At 46.3% G+C, this 21,204-nt stretch overlaps 1 protein-coding gene, 1 long non-coding RNA gene and 1 other non-coding gene across 3 annotated transcripts in view; 1 reads left to right on the top strand and 2 right to left on the bottom strand.

The window, feature by feature from the left end:
- LOC146042383 (uncharacterized) overlaps positions 1-6,745 on the bottom strand; it is a 38,819-nt gene extending 32,074 nt beyond the window's left edge. The window contains exon 1 of the long non-coding RNA XR_014463854.1: positions 4,893-6,745. This is a non-coding gene — a long non-coding RNA (uncharacterized LOC146042383). The remainder of the gene's footprint in view (positions 1-4,892) is intronic.
- The window catches only part of LOC146041520 (uncharacterized), a 197,909-nt gene extending 178,129 nt beyond the window's left edge, over positions 1-19,780 (bottom strand). Inside the window, exon 1 of the mRNA XM_083161483.1 lies at positions 18,810-19,780. Coding sequence (XP_083017609.1) covers positions 18,810-18,828 — 19 coding nt within the window. The 5' untranslated portion in view covers positions 18,829-19,780. The remainder of the gene's footprint in view (positions 1-18,809) is intronic.
- Positions 19,781-21,029: 1,249 nt separating this feature from the next.
- On the top strand, positions 21,030-21,097 carry LOC146044511 (small nucleolar RNA SNORD50). Its single transcript, XR_014464948.1, has one exon. It is a non-coding gene; the product is annotated as a small nucleolar RNA SNORD50 (small nucleolar RNA).
- The last annotated feature ends 107 nt before the right edge of the window (positions 21,098-21,204 follow it).

Here is a 21,204-nt window from a genome sequence, read left to right on the forward strand (position 1 = left end):
CGTACACACTGTACACACACACACACACAGTACACAGAGGCGGGCTGGGCCGGGGGCAGGGTGCCATATGATGACAGTTAGGGCATCCGACATCCCCTGTCATATTCTTTACCCGCACCACCTACTCACTGAGTGGCGAGTAGGACAGCGGAGCACAGCACCGCAGACTTCCCTCCCCCTCCGGCGGCTCTCGACCAGTTGCTGCGCAGCTCCTGACTTGAACCAATCAGAGCTTGTGTACTAGAAGCTGGGCCGTGAGCTCTGATTGGCTCGCGAGTCGGCGCAATTTGAAATGGCCGAGATGCTGCCACTGTATGGTGCCGGTGCTCTACCTCCTGCTCCTCTGTGATACAGAGCAACTGCTGCTCCGACTAGCGACCAGATTCCCCAGTGCTGTGCAGGCGCCACGTAACTAATTGCAGGAAGCTCCTTTTGTGGATAGGGGTGGAATTGTGATGGCACTCTACCTGTCCCACCCATTATTCCGCCCACCCCCTGACCATACCCAGCATCTCATCTCCTGCTCATACCAGGTTGTGGCTGCCCATCTCCTCCTGCTTATACCCAACATCCTTTATCACCCTGCTTATACCCAGCTGCCCACCTCTTCCTACCCTGCCACTTCCCAACTCCCCTACCCATCTCCTCCTGCCCATACCCAGCCTCCCATCTCCTCCTACCCAGCTGTCCATCTCCTCCTACCCTTCCCAACCACCTTCCCATCTCCTTCTGCCCATTCCCAGATGGGAATCTACTGGCCATTCCCAGACTTCTATCTCCTGCCCATACCCAGCCTCCTATCTTCTGCCCATTCCCAGCCTCCTATCTCCTGCCCATACCCAGCCTCCCATCTCCTGCCCATACCCAGCCTCCCATCTCCTGTCCATTCCCAGCCTCCCATCTCCTGCCCATACCCAGCCTCCCATCTGCTGCCCCTACCCATCCTCCCATCTCCTGCCCATACCCAGCCTCCCATCTCTTGCCCATTCCCAGCCTCCCATCTGCTACCCATACCAAGCCTCCTATCTCTGGCCCATACCCAGCATCCTATCTCCTGCCCATACCCAGCCCCCCATCTCCTCCTGCTCATACCCAGCTGCCAAGGAGGAGGAGAAGCAGAGGTGCCCGGCCAGGGAGATGGAAGAGCAGCGGCACCCGGCTGGCTAGAGGTGGAGCAGTAGCATCACCCAGATGTGTAGAAGGGCAGCAGCAGTAGCGCCCACCCGGTGAGATGGAGGAGCAGCAGTGGCAATCAGCCAGGGAGAGATGGAGCAGTGGCACCCAGCCAGGAGATGGAGGCCCATCGATGCTGGTAAAAGGAGACCCCCCACCCCTCAAATCACCCTCTCTCACCCCCTGTCACTACACCCCCTCTTGCCCCCATTACACTATCACCTCTCACTGTCCATCACCTCACCCCCTCTCGCGCCCCATCACCTCACACCCGCTTTTGCCTTGTCACCTCCTCTCCTCCACCGTCACCTTTCGGTCTCAGTCCTCTTTTCTCTCTCCTCTGCTCTCTCTATCACCTTCTCTCCCCTGCTGTTTCTCCACTTTTTCTTTCACCTTTCCCCCCTCCTATCTTTCTTCCCACCTCTCTTCCTTCCGCCCCCTCTCTTAACCTCTCTCTGCCCCTAGTCTCTATCTCCTCTGTGTCTCTCTTCCCCTAGTCTCTCTAGCTCCTCTCCTTTCTCCATGCTTCCTCTTTCTCTCTCTCTCTTTCCTCCTCTCTGACAGTCTCTCTCACCACCCCCTCTCTTTCTCTACCTGGTGCTGTCTCTCACTCTCTCCGACACCCTCTCTCACTCCATCTCCAACCCCCTTTCTTTCCCTGACACACTCTCTATTTTTTCTCTTTGAAACTCACTCTTGCTCCTGTCTCTCTCTCTCTCTCTCCCTGACATTCTCTTACTTCTACTCCACACTCCTCCTTTCTCTCTGATACCATCTCTCTTTTCTCACACCTCTTTCTTTTGAGAAATGAGAAAGAGAGGGCTTCATGGGAAAAAGAGGGAATCTTTTTCCATGGCACCCTCGCTGTCTCACTCAAGTTACCCCAAGAGAGTAATTAGAAGCCTTACTGTGATGCCTAATATTTAATGGGAATTGGGGTATGTGGCATAATGAGTAATGGGCATTGGGGTGTTTGGCATAATGCATACCTCCCAACTTCTTGGCTGCTGGAATACGGACACTCGTGCGGCGGGGTATATGCAATTGAGGGTGTGGCTTATGCAAATTAGCCACGACCCAATTTTCGCCCGCGAATAGATGCAGTGCGCATGCGCACAGCGTCTATTCAATCAGCTTGGGGGGCTCCCAACTGCCACCCCCACAGCGGGACAATGCCGGCCGCGGGTGGGACAGCGGGACAGGACCCGAAAATCGGGACTGTCCTGCTGAAATCGTGACACTTGGGAGGTATGATAATGTGTAATGGATATTCTGATGTGTTGCATAATGTGTATTGGGCATTACAGTGTGTGGCATGTGTAATGTGCATTACGATGTGTGGCATAATGTGTAAGGGGCATTATGGAGTGTGGCATAATGTGGCTACCCCCATATTCCCATGTAACCCCTCCCCTAGTTTAATGTGACCATACCCCTTCATGACACATGGCCACACCTATTTTTAGCTATCAGTACCAATAATAAAATTTCTTTACTTGCACAACTGGGGCCGCCTTAAAAACTAAAAAGGGCCCTGTTGGTCCAATGTATTGTCCTGATCAATCTCCCTCTGTGTCCTGCAGGGTTACGGAAGCTATGCAGGTCCAAAATTAGCTACAAAGCAAACTGATACTGCCGTTCATAGGCGTCCGTATCATAGTCAGTGAGTCATTTGTGTGCGGCTCTTGTGCTCGGGTGTGGTACAGGGGTCCGACAGTCGGGATCCCGACAGTCATTAGCCCAACGTCGGGATCCCGACTGGCCAGACACAGACAGCATGGTGAGTGCAACTAAGCCCCTTGCGGGCTCGCTGCGCTCGCCACGCTGCGGGCATGGTGGCTCACTACGCGAGCCACCTATTCTATCCACAAGAGAAAATAGCAGGTGGCCGTCGGGAACCCAGCTGTCTGTGTTTTGACAGTCAGGATCCCGACGTCGGGTAAATGCCTGTCGGGACCCCGTCCGGCACCCCTTGTGCTCCACTTAGGGAGTGACAGCTGAGCACACACAGCATGCGCAACAAGCCTCACACAGGGGAGCGTAACTTATTAAAGACACACCCGCCCTGCTTCTAGGGGCATTGACATTCAGAACCACCCCCTTTTTAATACATACTGGCTACATTAACAATTAATAAACACTCCCCCCCCCCCCCCCCCCCCCCCTCCAAGATTTGTATTAATACATCTTTTTTTTCAATTAAAAAAAACACCATTTAACAATGCGCTGTTACTTATGGGCCAGTGTCCTGGACTTGCCCCCCAGACTAAAAGTTGCCAGCCTGCCCCTGACAGTACACAACATACGCACACATAGCACACAACACACACATATATACAGAGCCGGCCCTAACTATTTGGATGCCCTAGGCAAGATTTTTGTTGGTGCCCCTACCAGATAATCGTTTTTAACAATTTATTGTGGCAAGCACTAGTTGTGCCTCTGATCCAGTACCCCTCTGCCAGCTCAGCAGCCATCACCCAGCAAGCACAGTTTGGCCACCCAAACATACCCATCTTAATGTGCACCAAGCTCTTGCTGCTTGGATTGATTTGAGTGCCTACAGATACTGTATGTGTGTATGTGTGTATATATATATATAATATATATATATATATATATATATATAAATAAATAAAATAAAACTCAAAGGCAGCATCAAAAATGGTTTGGGGAGGTGCACTCCGGCATTAGTCTAATGGGCCCCATACATATACAGATCGATTGTCAGATTGAGCTGGTTGGCAAAAAATCCTGGTAATCGATGAGAACAAATGACCTTGGCCATTTGCTTTGAAATGCTGGAAAACTGCCAAAAACTGTCATTCAAATATTACGAGGTTTTTGATCCAACCGGCCCAATCTGACAATTGATCTGTAGATGTATGGCCACCTTAAGCTCTAATGTGTGTTGTTGTTTTTTTAAACAGTATAAGTGAAAAAAAAAAAAAAAAAACAGCATAAAGGCTGGTGGAAGAGGGAATAAGGGTCAGGAACAAATGCAGGATTTTTAGGAAAAGCTTTCCGAATATATGAATATATATAATATAAATATATAAAAGGAAGGCCCATGGGGAGAGAAATGGAGACATGAAGAGAGAAGGGGATGTGTAGAAACATTTGGAGGGGGCATGGAGAGACAGATGGGGTAGAGTAAGACATGGACAGAGAAACATAGAAAGAGAGAGGAAAAGGGATAGATAAATGCCAAAAAAGAGGGATACAGAAAGAGAGAGAGAGGGGTACAGAAAGGAGAGTGGGGGTACAGAAAGAGAGAGAGAGGGGTACAGAAAGAGGAGAGTGGGGTACAGAAAGAAAGAAAGAGGGGTACAGAAAGATGAGAGAGAGAGAGGGGTAGAGAAAGAGGAGAGAGAGAGGGGTAGGGAAAGAGGAGAGAGATAGATAGACATAGGGGCAGATTTATCAAGCTTGGAGAAGAGATAAACTGGAGATAAAGCGGAGAAAAGGTAAAAGGAGATAACGCACCAGCCAATCAACTCCCAACTGTCTTTTTCAAACACAGCTGATTGGCTGGTGCTTTATCTCCTTTTTTACTTTTTCTCCGCTTTATCTCCAGTTTATCTCTTCTCCAAGCTTAATAAATCTGCCCCATAGAGAGAGAGAGAGAAGAGAGAGAAGAGAGGTACAGAAAGGAGGAGAGACATCATATTAGCATCTGAACGTGAGGTGCACAGCAGCACAGGTCAGAGAACAGGTACCTGGAGGTATCCAATGGGAGGAAAGTCATCTCTACAACCAGGAAGCGACTCTTGCAGACATCATGTAGCCCGCGACTGGTGGTGGTGGTGGTGGGGGTTATTGGGAGGATAGATAGAGAGCAGATGGCGGCTACAGCATGGTGTGAGGTGAGGAGGAGAGGAACACACTTGCCAGGCACTACTTTGATGGAGAGGAGCTGCACGCTATACCTCCCTCTAGTGTGAGTCAGAAGCCCAGGCTCCCGGAGACTACAGCTGCAGCCTGAGCTACTCTGTCTCAATATGCTGCTCTAATGGATCGACCAGCAGGGGGGTTTTCAGGTATGAACTCCTATGCTACTGCCAGCTCCTTAATCCGCATCAAAGGGATGACTACCAGCTCAGCCGCCCACCTCTGTCCCCTGCCTTTCTCTGCTGCCGGATGTTTAAAGAGCTGCTCGATCAGAGCTGATCTCCGAACGCAGCAACAGCAAGTGCCCCAAAGTTCTGACAGCGGCAGGCCCTAGGCGTGGAGTGCCCTAGGCAATCCAGATGCCCTAGGCAATTGCCTAGGTTGCCTATGCCTAGGGCCGGCTCTGCATATATAGTAGCGCACCTCACACTTACACATTGGACAGATACACACACAACAGAACACACACACACATAACACACCACATGCAGTACAACACAAACCCACATACACTACAACACACACCCAAAAACAGTACAACACACAGAACACACACACTTAAACATTGCACAGATACTGAAACACACAGAACACACACATTTAAACATTGCCAGGATACACATGTTCAAACGCATCTATAGATTTCTACCGCTATCTGTATGTATATTGTTAGAGGCAGAGAGGAGCTTGTATTAGGTGGAGATGCAGGTCCTGATATGCCACATGGAGTAGTCTGGGGTTGCTCCAAGGTAGGTAGCTTTTAGTTCAGATATATCAAGTAAGGAGCCATTATCATGTGGCTCCTTGCTGGTTATTTGTAGACCCAATTTAGGGTAACAGTGGTGTGGGGTGCGGTGCTCCTGGACTGATTGGGCTGGGTGGCTTTAGTGCGGCATGCCCTTACATTCTATTAACACTTTTCCCTCACTAACACTATCTCTCTCTTATTTGAATTGCATTTCATTTTTTATTTTATCTCTCTCTTTATATATAGCTTTACTATAGTATATAGTATATAGTATTTCACTGGCATGCCGCACTGGGCTCCCTAGCTTATGATAGTTTTTGGGGTTCCACACCCTGCACCTAGATATAGTGCTAGAGACCCCCAATATACAGAGAAGCCTTGACGCGGCTTGGGGGCATGTCATACACCTGCGCAGGTATATGTAACCAATATCTCTGAATTCTATTATCTTGTAGTGTTCAAGATTGGTTACTAATACTATATATGAAGGGTAGAATTTGTCCCATTGCACCCATTCCCAGTGGTGCATTGCGGTCTGGGTAGCGTGTGTTTTGGCATGATGTCACGTGGCCGGGCCCACGGACCTGCCTCCGCACTCAGGGGCTGCCCCATTGTTTGGTAGAGACGCCCGGTGCATGCACTTTACAGATCTCCAGATGTCAGAAACTGCTGCAGCAACTCTGTAGTGGGAGCGATGAGGCAGTGGCAGGAAGCAGTTCTTTCCCTTTAGGAAGGGGCACCAGGCCCATTCATATGTCCCCACAGGAAAACAGCTTTTTAGTGGGCACAAAACTGTCACCCGCTCAAGTAATTAAACAGTACAGAAAAATCTCTATAAGATGGCAGTGTTTCAGAGACACACAAACGGACAGGGGCGGATTGGCCCACCGGGAAACCGGGCCATTTCCCGGTGGGCTGGCCCAAAAGTCATTAAAAAGGGGCCGGCCGCGCTCCCCCCTGGGCTGGCTGGGCCGCGTGCAGCGGCCGCAGCACTTTGCCCACTTCCAAAATAGGCGCGGGAGGGCTGCTGCGCATGCGCGCACAGCAACTCCCAGGCTCCCAGTTTGCGTTCCCCATCCGCCCGGCCGGCCGGCAGCAGGTGAGCCCCCCCCCCCCGCCGACCATTATTGCATACCGCCGGCCCAGCCAACCACCCCGGGCAAAAAAAAAAAAAACGCTGCCACCACCACCTTGCCCCCCCGGGCGTACATACAGCCACCCCATCCCCGACCGCCCCCCCCCCCCTACTCCCAAATTTGGGACCCAATCAGCCCCTGCAAACGGACACTGGACATATAGATGATATATATACCATTTAAATTGCATTTATCAGTGTGGCATTTTAACAATTCACCTCATTCTTGAAGCACCTCAGGGCAGGAGTTACTGACAACACTAAGCCTAGCAGGCACCGCACGCATGTAATCTTCTTTTCCACTAGTACGGTGCTGCAGAAAATTGGGTGTGACAAAAGATGTGTAAGCATGTGAGTGTGGTTTACACAACCAATGACAAATGAAACATTGTTATGACAAAGCGCTACAATAAAATAAAAAAAGCTTCCTGCTAGCAACTATTATACAATCCATAGAGCAGTGGTTCCCAAACTGTGTGCCTAGGCTCCCTGGGGTGCCTCAGGACACTTGCAGGGGTGCCTTGGGTTGGTGGACCAAGATCAATTCATATTATTTATGGTCAATGTACCAGGCAAAACCAGTGCTTGTGGCTGCCAATCATAATATATGTGGACAAACTGAAGCAAATCCCGTCCCTCACCAGATAACTGTGACATACTGTATACACACAATGCACTTCATTTAATAATTTTTTTAGTGAATTTCTTTATAAGAAGCATTTGGCCTAGGGGTGCCTTGAAAATATTTTGATGCTCTCGGGTGCCGTGATTCGAAAAAGTTTGGGAACCCCTGCCATAGAGCATTATTGTATAATACATTTAGCATTCGAGCGAGTGCCATACAACACTGACAGGATTATTCAATAAAGAGATTTGACAATTATACAATACAGAGACCATCGAGTAATATCCGTGTAATGCAGAGCACAATATAGTCGGCAGTGGCGTAACAAATAGCCCCGCAGACATCACGGTGGTGGGGAGGTGCTTAGAAAGTGTGGGCGGCGGGGCTATTGTTACCAGCTGCCACCTGCCGGGACCTGCCGCTGCCGCATCTGTCTGCGGTCACGTCCCAGCTCTCTTGGCTCCGAATCCTGCTGCTAATAAAAAGTGACACACACAAAATTGCTGCCCCCATACAGCAGACAGTTTTTGAGGATGCTAGAAGAGGCGGCGGCTTCCTCTAGCATCCTTAAAAATGGTCTGTTGTATGGGGGCAGCCATTTTGTGAGTGTCATTTTTCTTTAGCAGCAGGAGTCTAAACCAGATGCCAGCCCACAGTACAAGGGGCGAACACGCGGTGAAAGGTAACATTTACATGGCAGCAACACACCGGCCAACAAACCGCCGGGAAACACCACCATCCCCCGACTACCACTGAGCACCGATCTGTGCGAGCCACCGGGGGGAGACAACAACAGCCCCACCCGACATCCCACCACCCCCCCCCCCCCCACGCATCCCTACCCGCATCCCCCAGAAACTTTACAACACTGTGTTCATAACTACTACATATGAATTGCATTTATATGTGTTTTTATTTCTAATCTATTTGTCTCCTTACACATGATTGCATAAATTGTATAACCAACCTGTAACATCGTTACGAGCATATACAATGTTTATGAATTATCACGAGTAAAGTTACCATTGTCATTTACAACACGCAACATTTGCCAGTTATCATTTCTTCCTGCGAAACACACCAACAAAGGGAACAATAGGAGCGGAGTGCGACACCACAACCCCCTTTTTTGTATACAGTCTGTGACATGCCATGTTGGAGCTGATTGGCTGGTTATTTATCACTCTCCATTTTATCACTTTTGAAGCTTAGTACATCTGGCCCGTATCTATTATAGTGGCCTGTATACAATACAGATATTATTCCAGTTACCAATTTAAAATCCCCCCAAAAATGTAGTGATCAATGTACAGATGCATCCTGTTACAGCAGATATGTACGTTCCACAGAGGACAGCATGTGATATGCTCATATACACCATTAGATACAATTATACTCCAAAGTATTGGCAGAAATTCCCCCCAAAATTGAAGAAAAAAACAATTAATAATAATTATAATAAAGGCTTTCATTCTGATACTCTGGGGACATTTATTAAGGTTGCTATGGGCAACCAATCAGATACTATTTATTATCTTCTAGAAGGTGCTAAATAAATAAGAAGTAGATTCTGATCGGTTGCCCATAGCAACATCCCATGTGAAATAGATGCGCTTGATAGTTGGCGAAACGACCGTCGGCATGCCGGCTGTTGGTAAGTTATACGATACCCAGGCGATTTACCAGCAATCATAGGAAAATAAACCAAATTGCAGGTGACTGACAGCGGGTCTGATTCCGTGCGCATTGCACCAGACCCTCTGATTCACTCCTGCTGCGGAAGAAATCTCTTGAATTGCTTCTGTGCCAGGCAGGCCTGGCTGGAATTGCATGCAATATCTCATGCGACTTCTCAGAGTGTAGAAGCTGCCACAGTGTGTGGGGTGACTTTTAGATTTAACTTGATCTCTAAACTGCTGAATAGATACAGTTTAGCACTGAAGAAGAACTGGCTTTATTCTTCCTGATCTGACATTACCACCTAGTGGTGGAAGACAGATATTACCAGTCAAACACATTGAGGAATCAGGGGGGATTTCCAGGCACTTAGAAACCCTTAGATTTTTACATTACTCCAATGTCATTTTGAAATTTACTATCGTAGTTTCAGAACGTATACTAGGCGTATTCTAGTACAAGTTGTAAAAATATACTCCAAAAAAATACACCCTATTTTGCAAGTGTTTTTCACAAAATCAGACTTTTAACATATGCAATCATACACATATAATAGCCCAGAGAAAATCCCAGCCACAAATGTGTGCCTTGTAAAAGGCTACTAAACACACACACAACACACTCACAAATATAGACTGAAGACAATAAAATACTCAAAATACAAAAAATAAGACAAAATTTTAAAATAAAGACAGGATGTACTTGCGATATACAGGAAAGACCTAGGTAATACTATTTTATAAACTCCTGCAGCATCTCTATAAAAGGGAATAAATAGCTCAATCCCTTAATTTACAAACAGACATTAAATACAACTAGTGTGGCCAATCCCGGGATCGGCGTGATCCCGAGATTTGGCCCCAAAATGTCTGGGATTTCAATCCCGGGATTGGAATGTCCAATCCCGGGATTTCTGTTCCCGACCCGGTGTGTGGCCTGCGCAGCGTGATTTGGTCAGAGGTAACGCTGCGCAGGCCGCAGCGTGGCATCCCCAGCACCTGGAAGACGCTCGGCGGCGGGCCTATACCAGCCTCACGCGTCATACCCGATGCGCCTCCCAGCTGCCCGCGTCATTCCCGACACCTGCCCCAGCACCACTGCCGCCTGCCCCCCTCCACAGCTCCCAAAAAGGACTTTATGTGGGGGTACAGCTGCAATTTTCTTTTAGGGATGCCAATCCCGGGATCCCGGGAATCCTGGGATTAAGCATTTTTCAATCCCGATTCCCGGGATTGAAAAAATGCCCCGGGATTGGCATCCCTAAATACAACCATATAAAGACAGCGCTGGAGACTATCTTTTAAAATAACTAGTATTTATTATACCTAAATTTGAAATCACTGGCCAGTGGTTAAAAATATAACAAACAGAATTAACATATAAAATACAATTACATGTATAGACTCATTTGGTTAGTAGGATTTAGCAGTTTTTTAGTATAGATATATGCCTGGAGGTACTGTACGTGTTAAAAAGTCCTCTTTTTTAGTGTTAAAAGTTCTGGGTATTAAACTTGATTCTTTGAAAAACAGGCACTCTTAGTATTGATTAGTTGTAAAAAAAGAAGCTCCCCCCCCCCCCCCCAAAAAAAAAAAAAAATTACAAATATATAAGTACACAATAGTCTCTTACTTTTTTTTATTTCTTATAAATATCTCTTTATTTAAATTTTTCAGATTAAGTTCATACAATACAAATATTGGAGCATATCCTTGCTCCAGCCAGGAGACAATCATGAACGACTAAAAGCCCATACACACACTACGATGTCTTCTTATGATGATGAATGACCCCATTATAAATCACCTCCTGAACAACCAAGAACGACTTCGTTCAGGGGCGTTTAGGAGGTGAATCTTTTAACATGTCTAGTGTTTATGCTGTGAATGACGGACGACTACATTTAAATTGAGTAATTTTTTTTATTGATTTTGAATAGAAGAGTCAACAGAACAATATAGAAAGTAGTGCTACATGCATATACGAGATATGAAAAATCCGTAATCATATACATACTGGATAGATTAACATATACGATCATGCACATATAAACGTATGCATACATATTAGGATGAGCACAGCAAGTATCAACCCTCCATAACATGGATATGTAGACAATTATACAATTACCCGGAGGCGCCATCCGGGTTCTTGCAAACAGTGAGGCAGTTCAGTTGGAGGTACATATATATATAATCATTGCACATGAAGAATCACTCAGCACTGTCGAATTGTAACGCAAAACAGTCTACAGGTGGAAGCACTACTGCCTAACCTATTATAACACACTAACCCCACTAAGATTAATAAAGTAACCCACCCAGAAGAAGCACAAAGCAAACCTCCCATATAACCCCCCACTCTGTACAACCCATCCCCAACTCAGGCGTACCTGGATACCTGAAATACCTACCCCTACCCCACTATCTAATATGGATTACAGGGCAAGGCAGATTAGTGGCCTTTAGCTATAGTAGCTAACCTAGCCGAACAACGAGCTAACCTACCTCCCCTGCTTAACCAAACAGCCCCCTCTCTCACCCTAACCACCCCCCCACACCTATCAACTATACCACTAACTATCCCCTCCCGCCCATACTATCCCACCAAACTAAACATACACCCCCCCCCCCACCACCACATAGAGAGAATTAAACGGATACTTAGTAGAGGCAAATTTAACAGGATATTCTGAGCCAGGTGAGGAACAGCCCTCCCTCATGTAAAGAGCACAATTAAGCCGGTCCATTCCATTCAAGGTAGAGTGAGTTATAGGCATTCCGAACTAGACACAAAAAAGCACCATATAACTAAACAAACGGTAATACCACAACTGGACAGAATTATAGTGTATTAGCACTGATTCTTCACATCCAAATGAGTACGTGGCATATTAGATAAAATATCATTTGACAGAACCATATGTAGCAGATACGATATATATATATAAAGAATACAATTAGAGGGAAAACGGCATCCGCAACATTGCATCACATGAAAGTATCAGGCAGTGGTCAGGTCAGATTCACAAAACAATTTTATAGACAGACATACACGATTAGTAAAATATTGGAGGACAGAGTCATCGCATCAGTTTACAATGAGTTACTAATCTGGCCAATATTCAGTCTCATGGGAAAACAAAGCGCGCCTCCGGCAAGCAGGGCTAGACTCGTAAGGACAAACATAGAGATAGCTGGAGCAGGCAGAATACAAGGTCCAGTAACAGACATGCCCAGTCACTTGGGAGTGTTCAGAAGTTCATCCAAGTAGAGAAAGTTGTGAACTTAGAGGACGCACTGGCGCTAATAGAAAAAATAAATGAGATGGGACCATATTGCCATTTGGACAGGCAGCTTCAGGATACCAAAGAGTCACAGAGAATACTACAGAGGCATATGTAGAGAAAGATGCTGAAGGAGTTCAAGAGGGACTATGTAAAAACCGGACCCGGACTACACTCCGGACCGCTGGACAGGACATCAAAATCTGCAGTCCGGAGCTTGTAAGGTCCGGTCCAGGGGGTGCCCTGTTCGGGGGGTGTCTTGTCTGGGGGGGGGTCCCTATGATAGCTATCACCAGGGACATGGGAGAGGGGAGATTACAGCCTCCCTATGTGGTCCGGACTGTCCGGTTTTTGCTACATGCCCGGACCATACAGGGAGACTTTATTCTCCCCCTCCTCCTCTACCTGGTGACAGGTGTCACAGGCAGCCCCCCCGGACAAGACACCCCCGGACAGGACACCCCTCGGACCAGACGCTACAAGCTCCAAAATGCAGAGTTTGATGTCTGGTCCGGCGGTCCGGGGGTTTTGTACTGGTCCGGTTTTTACCCATACCCTTTTCAAGAACATGATGTCTGGGTAGCGTCTTCTTATCTTCAATAGCAGGCTTATCAGAAACACACCACATAGGGGAGATAACCTTCTGTACAGCGTCAAATTTATTAAGTAGTCGGTCCGTAGAGACATTTATTGCCATCAGGATATGATGGACAGACGCTTCCATATCAGAGGGTTGAGCAGACATAGCTGCAGGAGGATCTTGAAGGAGAGCCGTTTAACTACCACTGGAGGATATGTAATATATTGCAGCAGCGGCTAGCACACTGCCTGACTGAAAAGGGAAAACGGCAGCAGTGTCACAGACAAGCTCCGACACTCTGTACTGCATCAGAAGGATCACAGGAGAAAGTCAGCAGACACCTACTGTATATGCAGGCACAGGGGATCCCAAGATGGCCGCGACCGCACCCCAGCCACCGAGGCACCGAAGCAGGAGGCAAGTCATATGGATCCTTGAAGGAAAGCACCCGCCGAACGCCCTGGAACTGCGCAGGCAGGAACACCACGCCAGCGGACAAGGCCTCAGAGCGTGCCGGACTTCCAGGAGCTGTAAGTATATCCCTGCTGGGTATAGAAAGCACCAGAGTAGTTCGGAGGCTACTGCAGGGGGTTACCCCACCTCACCACCCAGTCCGGAAACCAAATCAGTGCTAGAAAACAGGATTTTTAGCAGGATTGTGGAGGGAGAGCTGACACACACGTCTGGTCCGAGCTACTCCAACACACCTATATCAATGATGGATGACTACCAACGATGCAAGTACCCGTGGGTCGTTAAAGACCATAGCCATCTTCCATGCATGCAGGTCAATTTGGCTATGGTCCTTAACAATGTTTGTTTTTTCAATAGAAAAGGGTCCTGCATCTGCTGAGGTCGTTCATTTTCACCCTTGAAGTGTATGGGCCTTTACAATACATACAATTACAGTGCTACGTGTTTCTAAATACATTCATCAAAAGACAAAACAGTGTTTATACAGACAGGGATAGGCAGTTATCTATGTTTCTTAGTAATTTTATTTTGTCGATTTTAATCAATGCATTTTGATTTGGGTCGAGATCGTGGATGTCTAAAGAAGCCGCTGATACCAACTAGGAGGCGGTGAAACACGTAATCCACCAATACCCACTCTCTGGATATAAGAATTTGCTGGAGCTTTATTTGCATGCCATCTTCAGGAAAACAAAGGTTCATAAATATCTCCCTGAATCCACAGGTTATACCCAGGGCTCCCACACCAGAACACACATGGGAAGGTATACATAACCGGGTCCCAGTGTGAAAATTCATCAGGTCTGGCCAGACCCAAAAAGTAAGAGACTATAGTGTTCTTATACATTTTGAATTTATATTTTTAATTATTTGGGGGGAGCTTCTTCTTTTACAACTAATCAATACTAACTGTGCCTGTTTTTCAAAGAATCAAGTTTAATATCCAGAACTTTTAACACTAAGGCCAATATTCAATGCTCCCAATTCACCGTTGTTTTTTTTTTTGTCGAATCGGGCTGTGTTCACTCCTTGCAGTGAATCTTTTTCACTGAAAATCTGATTCACCCTATTCAATGTTCACTGTTCGCCGAAAGCGAACAGTGAATGCCGGCCAGTTCTCCTTTTCATGCTCGTTGCAAGTCGCTGGTATATTTCAACGGAGTTTTCACTGAATTGCCAAGAGTGTATTCAATGCTAGGATGACGAACTGCTTTCAGCATGATTTTAGCCATGATTCACCGTTTTGCATTCAACATCTTTTTAAGGTGAACTGCAAAGTGTTCTTTTAAATTAAAGTTTTTGTTGTTTTTTTGGTGTCAAAAAATCAGTCATTTTATTTTGTGAAGGGGCATGCTATTTTTATTTCTGTGCTTTCAGCACATGAATATATATTTCATTTAAAAAATTTTTTTTACACATTCGCCAGCAGGGGGCGGTGAGCCGCTCATAAAATATGAATCCTGTGTCCCCGGGAGCCCTCCTTCTCCCCCACAGTGTCCGGCGCAGGCAGGGAGGCTTCTATCTCCCTGCCTGTCGCTGTCCCCGGCTCCCTGCGGTGGTTAAAAATCACCAGTGAGCCCCTGAGGTGTTTAATAGGGTGAGGGGGAGGGCTGGCAGCGAATGCTCCAGTCCTCCGGAACCCTGCAAATGTGCAGAAAATCCTAAACAGGATTTGCTGCACATCGCAATAATGGTCATTGAATATCTGCCTAAAAAAGAGGACTTTTTTTAACACATACCTCCAAGCATATATCTATACTAAAAAGCTGCTAAATCCTACTAACCAAATGAGTCCATACATGTAATTATATTTTATATATTAATTCTGTTTGTTATATTTTTTAACCACTGTCCAGTGATTTAAAATGTATGTATAATAAATACTTGCTATTTTAAAAGATAGTCTCCAGCACAGTCTTTATATGGTTGTATTTAAACTTTTAAAACAACTGAACAAACATGAATCACAAGACTACTTGCACAACAGTACAGCACTCAGAACTCGAAAATACTCCTCAAACCAAATACTAGCACTTCTCCAACACACTCCTCCACAAGGAGCTTGGGTGTGTAGGGGCTTTATGTATGGGTGGAAAAACACTCCCAAGTTTCAAATTTCAGCCAATAACTAAGTTGGTTTTGGTTTGTAAAAACATACGGCTGTATTTTAGCGATACATACGAATCGTATTAAAAATACGCATGTTAAAAATCCCATTACTCATGCGTAAATCACTGTAAAATACGCATGCAATGTGAAATACAAATACTCCAAAAAAAATATGACTCTATACAATATCGAAAAATACGAATCTCAAAAATACGACACCTTTGTAAATTATGCTCAGGAATACAAATGTGTAAAGGAAATACTCCACCGATAAGAGACATGGGGGGTTATTCTAGTTCATTCTTTCTGACAAATTCCTTCTTAGATGGGCAAAACCATGTGCACTGCAGGGGGGCAAATGTAACTTGTGCAGAGAGAATTAGATTTGGGTGGGGTTTTACTTTAAAGTAAGATCTATATTGCAGTGTAAAAATAAAGCAGCCAGTATTTACCCTGCACAGAAACAAAATAACTCACCCAAATCTAATTCTCTCTGCACAAGTTGCATCTGCCCCCCTGCAGTGCACATGGTTTTGTAGATCTAAGAAGGAATGAACTAGAATAAGGGCCATAGTGTGCTTTACTAGGGTCATGTAACAAGGTATAAGAGCAAGGAATGGCCATCATCCATTGATGATTTGAATTCATTGATGGTTTACGGGCAATGTTGAATACTTTTGCCATCGATGTGGTAGAACCAGATGGCTTTGCAAGGTGCTGGGACAGGGAGCATAGCTTCTCCCCCAGACAACCTGGAAGCCCCACCCCCATGTTCTGATTGGCCCATGGAACATTTAGTCAAAGCTAATGAATGACCATCAATAGATAAAACTATCAATGGTTATCCATCAAATAGGTAAGGAGATTGGGGAGAGCTGTGCCAGTCGCACAGAAATCACAAACTTATTATGCGGGTGGACCCTCTTTGTGCACTATTAGTATTCAATATTTCGATATGCGAGGGTGTGCTACCATAGACACAGAATGAATATATTGGGGAGGACAGAGAAAGGGTGTCTTTGGTTGGTGCACCAAAAGAGAATTTAATAATAAAACATGACTTTTATTGGTTTCATTAAAATAGTTGCGAAGATATAAAAAACACGAAAAACACATAGGACAACATTGAGTGATTTAAAAAGGATATAATATATCCTCACCTAGGGGGTTATTCTAGTTCATTCTTTCTGACAAAATCCTTCTTAGATGGACAAAACCATGTGCACTGCGGGTGGGGCAGATGTAACTTGTGCAGAGAGAATTAGATTTGGGTGGGGTTTTTCTTCAAAGTGAGATCTATATTGCAGTGTAAAATTATGCAGTCAGTATTTTCCCTGCACAGAAACAAAATAACTCACCCAAATCTAATTCTCTCTGCACATGTTACATCTGCCCCCCTGCAGTGCACATGGTTTTGTCCATCTAAGAAGGATTTTGTCAGAAAGAATGAACTAGAATAACCCCCCTAGTGGGACCCCACTTCACACTGTCCCTGAATAATTTTATAATTTTATAAAGCACAGTGGTTGAAATTTAAAGCACAGTGGTTGAAAACTGGTATTGACAGTTTTACAGTGTGTATGCTTATCCAGGATGTAACAATTATCAGTACTTATGTATTATCTGGACTCCCATGTTAAATGCACCCCATTTTTTCATACCCCTACTATCCAACTACGCATGGAGTTGATTTTATATAGTGTGGCGAGCGCAGCGAGCCACCGTGCCCGAAGCGTGGTGAGCGCAGCGAGCCCCGTGAGGGGATGCAGTCTCATAAGAAAAACGGGAGTCCAGATATTACATAAGTACCCAATTATCAGATACAATGTATACCATATGATTGTATTTTGATCTGTTTAGGCCGGTGGCGACACAGGGTATCCGTAGCACACAGTTCCCTGTAGTACAGTGACACGGACTCTAGCGCAAGAGCCGTGTACACTCCTGTCTGATCTGACACGCAAGAGCGAGGTAGTGCACGGTGACACACCTCAGACACAGCTCTGCGGTCAGCACACAGGCTGTGGAACTAGCGGCTCCAGCCAGCGTTAGCGCTGAAATGGGATCCCAGCCATGTTCAGGCGATTATCTCTTCTGCATAGTGAGCCCCAGGAATATATACATTGTATCTGATAATTGTTACATCCTGGATAATCATACACACTGTAAAACTGTCAATACCAGACATAACTTTTCCACTCTTAAATTTCAACCACCGTGCTTTATAAAATTAGAAAATTATTCAGGGACAGTGTGAAGTGGGGTCCCACTAGGTAAGGATATATTATATCCTTTTTAAATCACTCAATGTTGTCCTATGTGTTTTTCGTGTTTTTTTATATCTTCGCAACTATTTTAATGAAACCAATAAAAGTCATGTTTTATTATTAAATTATCTTTTGGTTATGACGGCCCTGTCCTGATATGCATATAAATGCATACCTCCCAACATGACCCTCTCCAGGAGGGACACAATGCTCTGCTCCTGGGCTTAGCCTCTTAATGTATGATTGCCAGCACCTGTGGTGAGCTAGGTAATTGATAAGAAAGATGTTCTACCACAGGTGATGGCAATCAGACATTAAGAGGGAAGTTCAGGAGCAGAGCATTGTGTCCCTCCTGGAGAGGGTCATGTTGGGAGGTATGTAAATGGCATGTGGGAAAAATTGTCGCAGAAAGTTACAGTGATTTCCATGAATACACTATTTCATATGCAGATACAGCCTCACTCACACACAGAATATAGGCATGCTGCATATCATTTTAATCAGCAGAAGCTGCTGGTGCCCGTAGGCATTCCAAATTCCCTAGGCCAGTGGTAGCCAACCCTAGCCCTCGAGAGCTACCAACAGTTCACATTTTCCAGACAACCTAGCTGCTGCACAGCTGCACTCATTAATCACTGACACATTTTAAAAGATACACAGATGGAGCTAATTAGCTCACTTGTGATTCTGTGAGGAGACCTGCAAAACATGCACTGTTGGTAGCTCTAGAGGACCATACCCTCCAACTGTACCGATTTTGCCGGTACAGTACCGTTTTTTTAACAGTCTGTACCGGCAAAATCACTTTGTACCGAATGTACCGTTTTTTTTTTTTGTAACTCACTGTCACTGTGAAAAATCATTCCATCTCCGCTCCTGAGTCCTGGCTGTCAAAGTTCCTGTGCTTGCTGCTGCCCTGCGCCGGCTCTCCCCTCCCAAGTTCCGTTCCCATGAGCAGACTGAGGGCGCGAATGAGGTCATGTGAGGCCAGACAGGGTGCGCCGTGCGGTGGCCAGCCGGGGCACGCATGAGGTTGTATCTCTTAGGACTCGGACCCCCGCTGCCTGCAACACAGCCTGATCCTCCACTGTCTCATGAGTCTGCAGCAAGTAGGTGTAGGCGCTAGTCTAAATTATAACACTAGCTGCGCTCTGTGAGTCACAGTAAAATATACAGCCATCGTGTTCCACCTGTTTTGTGCAGGGTCTGACATGATGGCTTAGTATAAGTGGCCTGCATCTGCCCCTAAATCACTCCGGCTGTGTCTTCTACAGTATATCCAGCCAGCTGTGTATTGATGAAGTGTCCCCCGCAGCCTCCTGAGCGGTGAGTGTGCAGGCTCTGCCTGTGTTCTGGCCATGGGGGATCACCGCAGTTTATATCTTCTGTGTGCCTGGCTCCCTCCTCTGCCTCCTGTAACGTTTGGTGGGCTGTTATACTACTTTGAGGTCTGGGGCTGTAGGTAGATAGGACTCAGCCATTGTAGATATCTGGCTCCCCCACCCTTGTTTATACTTGCCAGATAATAATAATATTTATAATGCTCACGATCGGAAAGGGATGACACGCCCCCTTTCCCAGCGGACACACCCCTTTGCATGTAGCCACGCCCCTTTCTGGGGGTGTACCGATTTGTGCCCTTCAAATGTTGGAGGGTATGGAGGACTAGGGTTGACTACCCCAGCCCTAGGCAATTGCCTAGTTTGCCTATGCCTAAGGCCCGGCCCTGGTGTGGGGTAATGAAGACCAAGATGGTTCCCTGACCACTGACATAGCACAGCATTCACTCGCTGCTCTCTGTCTACCCCAAAATGGCTGCTGGGATCAGCAGCAAAGAAGAGCAACACAAAGTAGTACTGTGTGTGTGATTCCTCTAGTGTTCAATCGACGTCACTTCCGGTGTCACAACCCACATGTGCCAGTAATGGCGTCGCGCTATACGGCTTCACTTATAACAGGAGACATGCTCCTTGCAAAGGACCATGTGGTCACATCCGGCCGTGGCTGGTATATAAGGTGCCCCGCGGCTGCTGGGAGATCTCTCTTACCTCGTGGAGTCGTGGCTGTGGAGGTGAGTGCGTGCTCCGTGTGCTTCAATTGTGCTGCATGGTTATAGGTTAGGCCCCACGTAGTGCCCCTTCCTATCACCACTTCTGCGTGCTGGAGCACTACACAACCCAGCGTGCCCGGCAGCATTTTCATCACGTGCATGAGAACATCGTTTCTTGGTTCTGCATCGTGGCTTCGGCGCTCCCTATACGTTTACATGGGAGTATGTCCCTCTCTAACCCCCCTCTTATCCTGCTTCTGTCTCAGTGCATGTTTTCCACATCTCCTAGTGAGCGCTCAAGCTGAACCTATTCCTGACAGAACCGTTTTGTGAGACCCATAAGTAGTGCTAATGACAGATCTGGAAAACATGCTCTGTCTGGAGTCTCAGGACTGCAGTTGTTAAAAGCTCTTGGGTTTTGAATGGCTTTCTCAAGTTGCTCCCTATTACTGGGCTGTGAAATGTTATATGGTGGATGTGGTGTGCCTCTTCTAGGGAATGTACATTGGAAGCCGCCCCCCCCCCCCCCCCCCCCCCCCCATCAAATGTTGGCTGGGCTTCTGCCATGGAATATTCTGATCTGATTGTTACTGACTATTGCATCAAAATAATTCAGTAGAAAAAACAATGATTTGTGCATGTGCGAATATCTTCAGCACAGCCATGAATGTGCAGAAGCACTGCAGTATGGCCCCCTGGGATAATTGAATCAATATCAAATTGTCACCAGCAACTGTGGGAACGTGTATTGGGCGTACACATTGCTGTTACAATGTGAGATGTAGGCCTGAGGCATAGGATTGAGTTATTTATCACAATGGTATAGCCAGCTTTATTTATAAGCAGCTTCTACCTATGTTGTGGAGTTTAATGGGGGCAACCGAAACGCAGGCTTTAATTGGTGCTACTGTAGCTTTCCATTGGGCACAAATATAAAACAGGATGTTATCGAAGATGGCTTTAATTGTGCTCAAACTGAACAATGGGAGGAATTACTGTGTTCTAGACTTGCCTGAACAATGATGTGCCTATCCCGAACCTGACTAGTGATGACACACTATTATGGATCTGACTGCTGAGTTCACGGCTTCTTAGGCATCTGCATGTCCAGGTTTTAGTTCCAAGCACCTAACCTGGTGCCGGTGCCTCAGACTGCACTAGCCAAACCTACAGTTTTATGTAAGCTATC

This window comes from Crinia signifera, chromosome 19, assembly GCF_055691185.1.
Source record: "Crinia signifera chromosome 19, ASM5569118v1, whole genome shotgun sequence".
Lineage (NCBI taxonomy): Eukaryota > Metazoa > Chordata > Amphibia > Anura > Myobatrachidae > Crinia > Crinia signifera.